General features: G+C 35.9%; 1 protein-coding gene across 5 annotated transcripts; it reads left to right on the forward strand.

Moving 5' to 3' along the window:
• The first annotated feature begins 490 nt into the window (after positions 1-490).
• Positions 491-5,624, forward strand: LOC149797445 (uncharacterized). 5 transcript variants are annotated; one of them, XM_089960416.1, is made up of 4 exons: positions 491-621; positions 2,128-2,406; positions 3,790-3,901; positions 4,720-5,624. In XM_089960416.1, exons 2-4 carry the CDS (start codon positions 2,166-2,168, stop codon positions 4,949-4,951), a joined length of 585 nt encoding a protein of 194 aa, XP_089816542.1. In that variant the 5' UTR covers positions 491-621; positions 2,128-2,165; the 3' UTR covers positions 4,952-5,624. The 5 variants fall into 5 exon arrangements, with proteins under 5 accessions (XP_089816542.1, XP_089816545.1, XP_089816544.1 ...); XM_089960419.1 differs by lacking the exon at positions 491-621 and adding an exon at positions 870-998; XM_089960418.1 differs by lacking the exon at positions 491-621 and adding an exon at positions 891-1,017.
• Positions 5,625-15,162: the final 9,538 nt, after the last annotated feature.

The raw sequence follows: 15,162 nt of genomic DNA on the forward strand, positions 1-15,162 counted from the left end.
AAACAGGGCATATAGTCTGGATGGACACTTGAAATAATGCATATAGTTTTAACGGACTACTGAAACGGGGCATATAGTCTGGATGGACACTTGAAATAATGCATATAGTTGTGACGCACTACTGAAACAGGGCATATAGTCTGGATGGACACTTGAAATAATGGATATAGTTTTGACGGACTACTGAAACAGGGCATATAGTCTGGATGGATACTTGAAATAATGGATATAGTTTTGACGGACTACTGAAACAGGGCATTCTTGAGGGATTAGTAAGACAGGACATACAATACTCGAGGAAGTTTGTCAGTAAAAAGTGCCCTATCATTGCTAATTTCTTAGTTTTGTTCAATATATATATATATATATATATATATATATATATATATATATATATATATATATATATATATATATATATATAAAACTTGACAGGTAAGAAAATAAAATGAAAGTAGAGTTTGTATTTTCTAGAAAGCCAAATATCAGTGAGGAATTGTAGTGTTAGCAAGGAGAAGCGTATATCGTATTATATAATTGATCGATTCTAACGTAAGAATAGGTATACAATTCAAGGCCGGTACAACGGATTAGAACAGTTTAGGACTTGAAACTTGACAGGTAAGAAAATAAAATGAAAGTAGAGTTTGTATTTTCTAGAAAGCCAAAACGTCGTCTGAAATAATTGTATAGTGAGAATATGCACCGAGTATCGGCATTTTAATCTGATAAAATCTGTACAATGGGTTAAAAGTTTTTGCAAAAACAATACAAAATAAGAATGTTCGACCTTGAGAATATATATATGCATGAGAGAATAAATGGGTGGATCTATATGCGCTTTTGTCGGTGTAATGACAGAGGGAAATATACGCAGAGATTTAGCTACGTATCCTTCCCCATTGTAATATTCATATTGATTATATCGACATGTTTCTTATTGACACGAGTATGTTTGCTCTGAAAGCGCTCAATGTAAAGCTTTAGTTCCTTCACTGGTAGGTTTGGGTAGAAAGGGTAGGTATAGTATTTTACTCAAGACGTGACTGTTACATCATATTAAAGTGTACTTCCCGGATTGATAGGGTATCAGAACCCGTCGTTCTCATCACCATAGATTATAAACTTACTGGATATACAAATATGCTCTGTCAAAGCGCCGATTAAATTGATCCGTATCAAACGGTAAGTTGAATTAAAATAATTAGGTGGGTGTGATCAGGGCCGGCGCTACCATATAGGCACACTAGGCAGCCGCCTAGGGCGCTGATTTCAGGGGGTGCATTTTAAAAAAAAAATTATTGTTTATAAATTTTGAAATTGATATTTTCCGGGGGGGGGGGCAGAATCTAACCTTGCCTAGGGCGCCAGATAGTCTGGCCGGGTCTGGCGCCGGCCCTGGGTGTGATTGTGGTTTTGAGAGAGAGACAGAGACAGAGACAGACAGGCACACAGACAGAGAGAGAGAGATATTAAAGCTAACGTGTGAAGAAAATATACATAGAAAATACATATGTAGTCCGATAAATCAACCTCCCAATTCTGTGTTGATACTGATGGACGATATGTGGGTCTGATGTCACATTTTCATTAAAATGTCCAATTTCGCTGCATGCAGATCTTTCTGGAACAAACCTGCGTACACAATGGACACTTACTGGTACTTGGTAACAGCCATATCTAACGCGAAATTCAAAATGGCCACAAGATAGATGGTTGTGTAATTCCACGTGGATTTACAAGTCACCAAACATAGGATTTGCTCCGGAAATATAATGTACATGTCATCAAAAGAACCCTTCAGCCGACGGCAGCTCCTCAGCCGGGAGAAATAACGGTAAGTGTATAAAATGTACACCGATTTGTGCAGCCAAGACTATCTGCACATTTTTGAAGCTTTTAATGAATAGTTGATATCAGCCCTAAACAGAAAATCAATATTATCACGAGAATGGAGCTGATTTATCGGCGTAAAATAATATGCTATCGAATGATAAAGATTCTTCAATTATTCGACGAAAGCAGAATTAATCTCGCACCAACTTGAATGATTATACATTTTACTTAAGGTGTCAATGATATTTGTTTTATATAAGCACAGTTTGTTAAAATTCCTCTGATTTACAGAATTTGGTTAAGAAGTCCGAAGCATATCCGTCGACGCAATGACACATATCTATATATGCGGTGCCCACAGCACAGGCAAAACAACACTGATGCACGACCTGAAGCCGCATCTCCGGGTTAAGTTTGTTGAAGAGGTTGCAAGGGAAATAATTCGTGAGCACGGCTGGAGCAGAAACGACTTTGCCCCAAAAATAAACCCACGCAACTTTGAAATTCTGAATGCAGAAATATTACAGAAACAAATACTACTGAGTGAGGAATATGATACCCTACACATGGGTGAGAACACTGTCGTACTCATACCTAAAAGTTTGGTACTTTTATGTGGTGTAATTGTTTTACAGACACTTTCTCCTTTCTTCATACTAACCTGGCCTTTGATCTTTTGACACGCCGCCTTTCTAGTTTATTTCATGCACTAAGTGCAAATTATACACCACCTTCGGTCAAGGTGCAATGTATCGAAATAATCTAAGAGTACGAAATTCACGTTTACCTTTTCCGATTGTAATGGCCTTGACGTTTGAACGTTCAAGACGAAAATCAGTTGTTGTTTTACCTAGCTCAAGTCCCAGCCATTCACAAAGTATTGTTTAAAAAATCATAATCTACAAGTAGAGTTTCTGTTTGGAGACTGATTTCTTCTATGGGTCCATCTGATGTTGACTTTTCAGCTTTTCACTTTAATCCGTCTTTTTTTTTTTACAAACAATGCAGGCCATCCTCATAGTTTGGTCAATTTATCATCGTCAAGAACTAAAGTGTGCGAAAACCATTCATTTCTTTGAGTCACAATAATGCTGATTTCTAAATCGATATGTTTCTAACTCAGTCCAGTGATTCACTAAGTTCAGTCGAAATGCGTGTGAGTGTGTGCGATTTGGATTTTTAACGTAGCTATACCAATGTTTCAGTCATATTGCTACGATGACTGCAGTTTGGCAGTTTATAATGATGTCTAGCACAGGGGCATCATGCTGCGTTCCACCCATTCACATTATCCTGACACCAGGCCGACCAGTCCTAACACTAACCTCTTAATAATGAGCGCCTAGCGTTAGTACCATTTTTGTAAATAAGTCTTTGGAATGACTCGGCTGGAAACCATAACAAAGAGGCTATCAGACAGCCTCATATCAAGATATGTTTGGCATTAATAATAACGGTAAAAGTTCGCATTTTTAGCGTCCTTTGCCCGTTATCCATTCTGTTGCCTTTCATCTATCTGTCTTTTCTGGGAGTGAAACAGAGCTATCTGGACGATGAATAATCATATGTAATCATACAATCTGATTTCCTGTATTTACATCCCTTTCTGAAGGCTACACTAAAACAGACTTCATTTTGACTAGAGGGGTGTAGAGGGTATAATTAAATTCAAATAAATCAACGATTTTGGATCGACCCTTTATCCTTCATAGTTCAGTACTCTGTCAAACTACAATGTGGTAAAAAAAAATGTGTTTAACTTCTTAGGGATTTTTCGCTGTTGTTGTTATTTCTCCCCTTTAGTGTAAGATATTACTCAAAGGCTTAGGTCCATTTCCCGCTTTTAAGATATATCTGTAATTAAAAAGTAAAAACGTTGCTTACATTAGTGTCGCAAAATTAATCGTAATGGTCACTGACATGTAGACTTTGATATAAATTTATATCCCCCAGATGCAATGTTTGAACGGTGCCTGGACGCTTTAATATACGTGGAACTGTATATAGGACCCACCATCAAGAGTAGAATGTATGGCACGCCTGGACTGGACACATGGATTCAACGGTAAATGTACAATATAATGAATTATATTTCATAGAGCCCGATAATGACATACCTACCTATATACTGTACATGCATTTGTAGGAACCCGATAATAATATACCTATATACATTTTGGATACAATCCGACACATAATATGCCCATGTAATATTTGATAGAGTACGATAATAATATATAGCCTACTCAAGTACTGTTTGATATAATCTGATAATAATATGCACTTTTGATATAGTCCGATCATAATATACCCACTCCCACACCCACTCCAACCTCAAACCCCGTTTTTCCCAGATCGGCTTCAAGGATTCGTAACGTTTGTCTTTATGTACATAGCTACCTTGAAAAACTATATAAATATAATCAGAGTGCATACATTTCAGGTGACATTTACATCATTGTTACAGTCAGACAGACGCATGGACACTGTCTGTCTGATTGACAGGTATGACCTATCACAATATATCTACAAAAGTGCAGACATAATGGAAAATGCATCTACTTGGATCGGTGACGATCACCTGCACATTCACGACTGTTTATGATGGAAAACTAACAAGAAAGCGTCTGCGAACCAGTTTTACTTTATTAATCTGACACTATCACTGCATTGTTTTGTAGTCATTCTACATTTGTCGTGTCGCTACACACTTTAGACAGGAAAGATTCGTAATTGCAGGATTTCTATTTGAAGTAATATACGATTATTTCTTGTATATTTTATCTTTGCTCTTCTTTTCTCCACTATTCCTTTTCTTTTTTCTTTCTAATTCTTTGCATATTCATTTTGCACTAATGAAATGCTTATACTGATGTTATTTAGGATGAGAAACGCCCTTGTGTTCTTGGTATTTCCTCACCCCGAGTGTGCAGTTGACGACGGAGTAAGAGTTCCACCTGATTCCCAGGAGCAGGAACGTTTCACACAGCTCTTGGAGGACGAACTGAGAATCAGTCATATTCCTTACCATAAAATTACCATGCTTGACAGGAGGCAACGTGTTGCATTTGTTTTAGATAAAGTCGGACAAATTAAACAAGAATTAATCATATAAATGTGTAGCTTAAAACAGATAAAACGAATACTAAACCAGCTGAGTGGTGAGAGTTATATTAAATAACTCCATACAAAATATATCGGAAGCTACTAGTATTTAATAAGACTACTTGTACAATTAAACTTCCGAATGACGCTTTTAGTAGCGTCTAAATAGAAATATCCTGCGAGGTTTCGACCCCCACACACCATCTCCTCACCACACACACGCACACACCACATCTTAAATCTCTACTTATACTCGATGTATGATAAAATTATATATATATATATATATATATATATATATATATATATATATATATATATATATATATATATATATATATATATGTGTGTGTGTGTGTGTGTGTGTGTGTGTGTGTGTAGTCAGTGATATATCTGAGGACTATCCACCGTTGAAGATATTTTATATAACTCATTATTAGTTTTTAATCACTACATGTGAGCGAAGTATAATGCTTCCATCATATTATGTGTAGAGTTCTAGATACATCTACGTATACCGCTTCCAACATATTTTGTACAGAGCTTTAGATACAATCTATATGTATAATAAGTGAAATGTTAATTTGTGCATAGTATGGGTGAATTGTGTTCGTAATAACACATATATAGAACTTTCTATCTGATTGCATGTACAGGAAGAAATAAACTTTTATTATCACTGAGTTTTGTACATCTCTGGCATCCAAGTCAGTAGGTTATGGTATGGGAGATGTACATACTGTTGGTAACAGCTACAATATATCATATATGTTGCACAACATCCAGTGATCACTTTTAAGTTGCATTATATCCAAAAGACCACCTACGTTATGTTACATGCATATGCTGTTATTCGCACAATGACCATCTAAGTTACATTATATGTATATGTATATGTTGTAATTCTCCGAATGACCATCTACGTTGCATTACATTATGTGTATATACAAAGGAGGACACACACACACATATTTGTATTTGCGTGTGTGTGTCATCCATTGTATACATGTATACACATAATGGAATGGAACGCATATATATATATATATATATATATATATATATATATATATATATGTATGTATGTATGTGCTTTAGAAAATAAAGAATTAATAAGACTGATTTCACGCATTAATTACGGAATCGACTGTTTATTCAAGAACATGAAAAACAATATTATATATATATATATATATATATATATATATATATATATATATATATATATATATATATATATATATGCACAGGGGCGTAGGGGTCCAGATTAATAACATTATGTTTTGACTGGTTTGCATTTATCGATCAACCACATAAATGTCTTTGATTGATATAAGTGTATTATAAAAAATGAACATTCCCTGTTTTATATTCTCTAGGTTACACATAAGCCAAATTATGTGTGTATTTGTCTGGTGGTTAGATACTTAGCATTCAGTCGGTTAAACACCTAATTTACTTATGCCATTTCTATCAAACTTACGTGAAGAAAAATAAAGGGTTTACGATGCATTTAAATCATTTTGGTCTGCGTAATTCAAAAGTGTGAAAACAGTTTTTGGGGGTTCGTTATTTTAAAGACGTGTGTTCACAAATATGAAATCCGTTTTGCAGTCCGGTTATGTATTCTTCTATAAAACCTCTTTGTGTAGGACCTCATTAAGGTTGAGAGAACTTGTTCTATCTTCTTACAATAAACACAGTCTTGTACAGGTAAGTAAAAGAAGATAGTATTGGATGACCGAAATAACATGAACGAAAAGAACATTGTGTATTGTTAACATTGCATACTAAAGATGCTAATAAAAATTACGTAAGTGTATCCAATAATAAACATAGTTCGTACACTTCTTTCATATTGAACAATTTTGGCACAATCATCAAAGTAATTTTTGTAACATTGTTTCTTATTACACTTGCAGCGTTGTTTCTAGTTTTGGTCTGTCTCAAGAAAGTTATATCTTACCAAGAACAAGATGCAACATAAGCACAAGGTACAGTAAACGTCCTGCAGGTCATGTAGGCTTACAGCAGCAGCTACTTCAGTAACGGGGTATGATGTTTTAGAACTTGATTATACAAACCTTGAAATGGCGACTACCCACTTTATTTGGATGCTCATATTCCTTAAGGAACGTCTTTATTTTTTAACAAGCTGCTTCAAACATGTAGCAAAACTCAATGTAAAAGTAAAGGTGTGATATAGTACAAACCGGATTGAATGTCACGTTCTGTAATTTGACAATGAAAGTTACTCATGTTAAGCAAAAACCCTACTGCATAATAATGTACTCTTTTCTTGACTCAGTACCTGACCAGCATTATAAAAATCAATATCAATCAATAATTTTCGTCTGGACATTTTCGGATGTCAATTAGGGTGAAGAACATTAATCAATTAGAATTGAAAAGACTTTGGTTAAACGGTATTGGTATTTAATTTTTGAACGATGATTAATATTAAATTTAAGTGAATGAGCCTACCTGACAACATTGACACAATTAAAGGTACAACTATGCCACTGTGGTCACGCCTTCTAAAGGAATATGGGTATATGTGGTGGATCCAAATAAAGAAAGTAACTGCCATTAAAGGTGTGTACTGTAACGAGGCAAACCCATGGACTTTAATTTCGATTCGTTAATACAATTTTCGTTTCATTAAAGTTTATGTTCTGATTTTAAATGTTTGAAGGGTTTTGTAGTGCAATCAGGCGTCTTAGTTTTTGGGTCACGTGATTCCACCTGCGTATATCTACGGACCAACTGTGGCTGCAATGATGGTGTGTTATGAAGCGGTATTGTATGAAGACGTCCCCTGGCAAGTGAATTAGTATAGCCATCCCTCCAGAGCTGGCACATTTGGTAGTATTTCGTCGAAAAGAAGACAGCCAGGCCAGGGAATCGGAAAAGAGTAGGAGCAAGGTCTTTCGTCGACCAAGAGAAAGCGCTACTTGGCTCATCCAAGGAACGCAGAGGTCTTGTGACAATATACGTACTGACTGAGGATAATTCCTCTTTCATCCTCTGTCGTCTCTCTCTGTCGATCTCGATCAGATAACGACGCAACTCGGCGACCAGAGGAAGACCCAGTCGGCAACTCTGCGACCCAGTCGGCCACTCTGCGACACAGTCGGCAACTCTGTGACCAATTCGGTGACCAGAAGAAGACACAGTCGGCGACTCTGCGATCCAGTCGGCGGCAGGAGGAAGACCCATTCGGCGCCTCGGGGATCCAAACGACGATATAGTCGACGACTCAGCGACTCAATCAACGACTCAGTCGGTGACGACAGGACACCCAGTCGACGATTCAGCGACTCAGCGACCCAGCACTCAATCGGCAACCCAGTCGGCGAAAAGAAGTCAGAAATAAGACGGTATCCTGCTGAGGTAGAAATCTGTCGTACGCTGGAGCGCCAGTCTTCAGACAGATTCAGCGGGGTATCACTCCATATACAAGACCTGCCCTAAAGAACCCGAGATAGCAGGACTCGACGTAGTGTAGCCGTGGGAGTGTATTGTCCATTGTGCCTATACTAATCTATTTTCACATGTTACCACGCATGTCTGTGAAAACAAAAGTTTGTTCTTCCTGTTCGTATCGTGTCATCTTCGCTAGCCAAGGTACACCTATCGACACATTGTCATATCGAACAGATATTTATGAGCTTCGGGTCTGTGAATTTCGTTGGACGAGGTGGCAAGGTACCCCATCCAATCAAAATTAAGTTGCTCAAATATGAACACTGTTCCTACGTGATCGAGAGTAGAGAAGCACACAACTTGAATGGACTGATAAATAAGCAATTTTCCATTGTCGGTCCTTGTTAGCACAACTACCTTTCACTCAAATACACCTGTAATGGCTTCCATCTGGTACAGACTCATACTTTCGATGTTAAACTTCCAAGGTATTCTTTTTAGGTCAATTGCAACCACCGTTTTCGGCTGCTGTACAATGCACAACGCTATTGGTTAGTTGAAATTGTATACTAAAGCAGGCAACACATGAAATCCAATAGAAGTCGCTAGGACAAAGCACCAATATAGCTGTTCGATCCGCCAAGGTCTAGATAGGGTTATCGGAGCCTTGGCTAGCGAAGATGATGCTGAGTCGGACCTTATAATTGTTTTGCTCCCTTCATATCTATGGAGTGGCATTTAGTGTCAACAATGTTATTCAGTCCCAATCCCGTCACAGCAGAGTCCGTAGCGAATCTTCAATAGCTTTTGTAGCGATTATGAACTGAGACCAAATTTGGTATGAGGCTTTACATTAACTACACCGAAGTGAAATTCTGTTTATACCATTTCTGGACAAAATTTAAGAATGAGATTTTCCCGCTTTATTTATATGGGTTCAAAGGGCAAAATTCCCGGAGTCACGGCACCTAAGCTAGACCACCAGACGAGTCACGTTTAAAGTGTCCAACGAGGACATTCTGTAGTGTCTTGCTATTGTTTTTCTTTTATAAACTGCCAATAAGAATGATACAATAAAATTACTTTTTGGGTGTGGGGTTCAGTTTTCTCTTGCAACAAATATCACGGATGGATCCCAACTAACGATAATAATCATATAATCCTAGTTCATAATACAATTTATACATTAAATATCGCATAATCAATAATCTCCCTACATTAAACGCAGGTAATAACAACTTAATGTAATAACTTCATTTTTCTACGACTTATTTTCGCGAACATTAGCCTTTGAACCTATTCGCCAATTAATGCACACGTAGCAAAAGGGAATCGAAATGGACATGCTTGTTGAAAATATCTAGAAGAAATAGTATTAAAGATTTAAAGGCTAAATTATCTCTCGTTCTCGAGTTGATTAGTCTAATGGCACAGTCCAATCAACAGCTGTGCGATCGATATGAATTATTCTTGATATTATACGATTTCTATAACGACATTTATTTTCCTTATTTAACGAAAATCAAGAGTACATATTTTGAAAGCATGGTCTTGCCTCTGCAGTTCTGAGATTGTGACCAACGCGTTCTCTTCCAGTCATCTTGCATAATTTAAGAAAGAGCAAAGACGGTTTAAAAATGAAATACGATTCTTAAAGAGGCAGTTGGATCCAACATGCAGGATTTGAGCAGCGGGATTATTTGGGTGGTAAACCTTTACGTTGAATTTCTCTTCAAACCTTTTGTGGCCGCAGCTAAAGATCATTGTAATATAAAAACATATGGTGTACAGAATCTACTAAGACACAAATACAAATTAATAATTTACTGATACTGGATATAAAATTAATAATTTACTGATACTGGGTATAAAATTAATAATTTGCTGGTACTGGGTATAAAATTAAGATTTACTGATACCGAGTATGGATTATGTTAGATAATATTTCAACTGTTTGTCAATATTGGAACGCTTATATGTTCAATGCATGGTAATGCATTCATGAATGCATTGTTACGACACTATGGCCTTAAACTAAGTACAAGAAAAATAACAGAAAAGAGCAAAACCGGTCAAGTTTAGTAAAATTCAACAAATAAATTATGTTCCAATATCATTCAATATTGTTGATGTGCTAACAGACATTATGTATGACAATGATAATTTAAAATGTTCTTGAATGAATTTACAATATTTATAAAATATTGAGTAAGTCCTAAATCAATGAGTACTTTGTAACTCCAATGAATATTTTAAACAATTAAACTAAATCCTCTCAGCTGAACACAATTTAAATTAATTCCACGAAGATTGATGTTAAAATATGGAATAAATAGTTCTGTTTACCTCAGACTTATATACAGGCTGTCACTTAACTTATGACAACGAAATACTATGGACCTGGGTCATTTACAATGGAATTTTCCATCAAACTGTAAACAGAATTTGTTTCTAGAAAATTATGTGGTCAGAATCAAGCTCAAATCTAGTAAACATGTTTATGTCTAAATAATAATAATATTAAAATATAATCTGAAACCATAGACAAATATTAGCAATGCAATATGTTGACTACAAAATATAAGACATTAGTCAGTTAAGCCCTATGCTCAATTTCTGATCAAAGTCAACCATATATATACTGTATACATAACATATAATCATGAACAAAAATCAACACAAAATATAAATAAAATATACCTAACAGTATGTATGTATGTATGTATGTATGTATGGATGGATGTATGTATGTATGTATGTATGTATGTATGTATGTATGTATGTATGTATATTTTCTTTGATGAAAATGAAAATGCTAGGTTAAGGAGAAGAATGAAAGTTTAATTTTCTTATCGATTATAGAAAATGTTGAAAAGGTTCTAATAAGAACGTGTACAACAAAAATATTTTTTCTTGTTATTCATTATCTTTACATCAACTGGTATTTAATGTATTTTAATGGTTTTGGTTTAGGGTTTCGTTTGTGCTTTGGAATAAAACAAAGACTGTTACTAAGTGAGAAATATTTTCATCAGATGTTCTTATTTTGGAATATTCATTTTTATGATCAGGTGAAATTTAATAGACTCAAATGAAGAAAATCATACAATTACATGTGCTGCATCTCTTCTGTCGGTGTGCAAGAGTATATATGATGCATATTACAACAAACCTAGTGTATGTACTATTTGTATCCGTTTATAGCTTTGTTGTATTTTAGCGATTGTTAGTTATGGGGAGTCTATATTGGGAAGATATTTCACAAACCGAGTACTTCGACAATTTCTGGGAGCAGACGTCATAATGGACTGTGCTTATGAGACTGACGGTAGCATGGAAAAAGTATAGTAAAATGGACCTTCACTGATTTCGTAATATAAGGAATTCTTACAACATTCGCACGCTAAAGTGTTTGGTCCTAATAGATGTAATAATAATTCCGTGTGTTAGGTATGTGGGTCATATTTTTTGGTGCAAGGCGTAAAGTATGATTCTTCGGCTTGCAAAGGAATACTGATGGGTTATAAAAGTGTGAATCATGAAAACCCTAATGACACTGTAATTAGTCTTTCGTGATTTGTGGTCACTAGACGATTTGAGAAATATTATTTGCAGTAGTTACGGCTTTAGCAACCATTCAGTTGACAACAACCGATGACATGCGAAACTCGGAGATACGAGAACAATCAACCTCAAGCCAGGCTCACGCAGAAATTGTTTAATTTGCTGGGCAGTGAGATGCTCTGCGCATTACAATATTAACCAAACAAATCAACGACAATCCGCCAGTTGATTAAGCTGTCTAATACAAGGCTCCTCTCGAACTTGGCCAGCCTTAATTGAAACTTCTCACAACATACAGAAAGTCGATTATACTTATGCTTCATGATCGAAGTAACTGACCTGAGGATACAGTATATCCTTTGGTGCACTTGACCTTACATTAAAGTGTTCACTGACCAAATTGTGCGGAAATCAATGTATGCTTAGATACAGTAGTAATATATGGATCTTATTATAGGAATTCTTGGGAATAGGGGATCTAACATTTTTATTGGAATTCTTTTTTATTCTTTATCAGTGAAATGCACAATTCTTGAACAATAAACAATATTAAAAAAGCCATTCCAATTCATGAATGGCCGGTGCAAGGCAGTCACAAATGGGTTAATAAAGTCTTACCTCCAGCTAGGTCCTTGCCTAGTGACAAACGAATACCCTCGATGGGTAAAAATGTTACTGTTCCGACTGTCACTGTTCCTGAGACTAAGTCTGATGAAACATTGAGACACTGGAGAGGAAAATTAACAAACCACACTCGGATCCCTGAATAAGAACTATTTCATTAGAAGACATCTTCTCAGAAAAAGACCCCCCCCCCAAAAAAAAGAAAACCTGATAATAAAATACTCCAAGAAACTCTAGTATTTTGGCAGAATCACCAATAAGTGATATGGAACCTTTCGACAAGAATAGTTCATAATTCTCTATAATAAAAGCAGAATGGGGTGTGTTTGACCCAACAAATGTATTGCTTTAAATATATTACCATGAAATTGACCTCTTAGAAATAATAGCATTTGGAATACCGCTATCTGGATTCTCTTGCTTATTTTTCAGCCTGTAGCTATCAGAAATCACGTGCCTCTTCTTGTTGCAATATGTGGACATAGGAAGAGATAAGGATTTCTGATAAGTCTGATCATAATTGATTGAGATTTGGAAGTGCTCGAATGAAACGGGGACGTTTTGTTTACTGATTAGTAGATATCTTAAGCTGCACTTAACCATGTTTTATTTCATGGGCGATATAAATAACAAATAATTTATTTCTTTTATAGATTATTTGAATGATGAAAGCATTGCCAAAATCGTCAGTATATTTAAATGTTCGAGTAAAACATTTGAAGGAAATTACCAGTCTTATTATCTGCTTGTTGTTGTATTTTGGGTCCAACGCTATTTTTCAGCGCATAATAGGTTTTATATGGTGGCCTGTGTATTTGAAAAACCCTGGTAAGAACCACCGACCCACGGAAATGTACTGGCAAGCTTTCTCACATATCCACATTGGCCTCGTCCGAGACTCGAACCCACGCGGATAGAGGTGAGATAGCAGTGGTTGATAAAGGCGAGTACTTTATACCACTCCACTTTTCACGTTCTGACTTCTGCTTTTTATTTCTTAATTTCAGCGAGTCAAAGCACATAAATTAATTTCACGATGATTCAAATAAAGCAAGATGTCAGAGGTGGCGGATGTGTGACTTCCCACTTCGTATGGTGCTTAAGTTATCAATATCTAGGACATGATCCACCACGGTGTTATTGCCCGGATCGAGTAACCAGTAAAATAAAATATGAAATTAATGGATGGAATAACATAGATCTGAGCAGATATATATAATAGAACAACTCGAGCCCCCGTACTTATAGCATAACAATTTAATCAATGACATAAACAAAATGAAGTTGAACATTGCAATTGAATGATTCACTTTGTCTTAGAAATAGAGTTATACAGTGTATACAAAATTAGTCATTCTGTTAAACCGATAAAACAAATTTCATCATATAATCGAGTGACTGGTCAAACATAACCTGGGTGCTTCGAGTCTTTTCCAAATCACTGTTCACTGTATTTCTCTCTCTCTCTCTCTCTCTCTCTCTCTCTCTCTTCCACAAGATTCCGACACACGTCCCTTAGACAGTATAACACAAAATTGTATTTGTTATTTTCCGGAGCTAAATTTCTGGCTTTCCTCAGAAACTTTGACTAATTTTGCGATGGAGATTACTTTAAAACCTTGAAGTTTGTCTGATAGCACACATACACCATCGTTTAGGTAATCGAATCAAGATTAACTTTCTCTAACCACAAAAAATGTTAACACTGTCATCGAATTCAAAATAATTCTCTCTAGATCGCCTTTATTAATAACTGTTCTGGAAAATATCATTTTATGACACCTGTTCAAAATGACCCAAGATTTCCCAAAATGTTTGATCTGGTTTGTCTTAGTTTTGTGTTTACCCTCTTCATGATCTTACGTTAATGTCTGTCTCACCGTCATCGAACGGAATAAAATTAAATTATGGCTCCGACAAGATATGTTGGACCTCACAAGCTGCTACGTTATTGCGAGCCTAGCCCATACGTCAGTCTTAATGGTTAAGTGTCACGCTGACCATGACAGACATACTGCGAAGTTATTTACAAAATTTTGCACCATTACATAAGAAACGGGACAGTTTAAGGAAAACAAATATATTACCTGTAATATGCTGACAAAAATACGTATCAGGGTGAATATGCTACCAAATACTAATTCCCTTTGTCAAGCCGTGTATGTGACAAGATAAAAGCGTGATCCTTTATTTAACAGAAATAACAAAAACACACAATAATCTTACTGCGTGAAAGTATATTTGTACAGAGGGCCGCTTGCGGTATTGATAGTGTTGTATTTATAGTTTAACAGGAACAATTATGACATGTTTTGATTAATCGTACTGATGTATTACTGTATTAACATACAAAAAACGGCATCATTATTACCGACAACTGAGGTTAGTGACTTGAATTTATGCCGTATATATTTATTGATTTAGTGTTATGAATAATTAGTCATGGTGAAAAGTACTTGTAACAGGGACTAATGCCTATGTTTTGAATTGAGACTTATTCAGTGTAACCCTGCAGTACAGCTCTAGTAGTCACTAGGGCAAAGATCTTACACCAGTAGTGTCATACGTCTCTAGAGTAGAAAGGAGTATATTGGAATACAACAAGAT

Source organism: Sinohyriopsis cumingii, chromosome 6, assembly GCF_028554795.1.
Source record: "Sinohyriopsis cumingii isolate HCF-2022 chromosome 6, ASM2855479v2, whole genome shotgun sequence".
NCBI lineage: Eukaryota > Metazoa > Mollusca > Bivalvia > Unionida > Unionidae > Sinohyriopsis > Sinohyriopsis cumingii.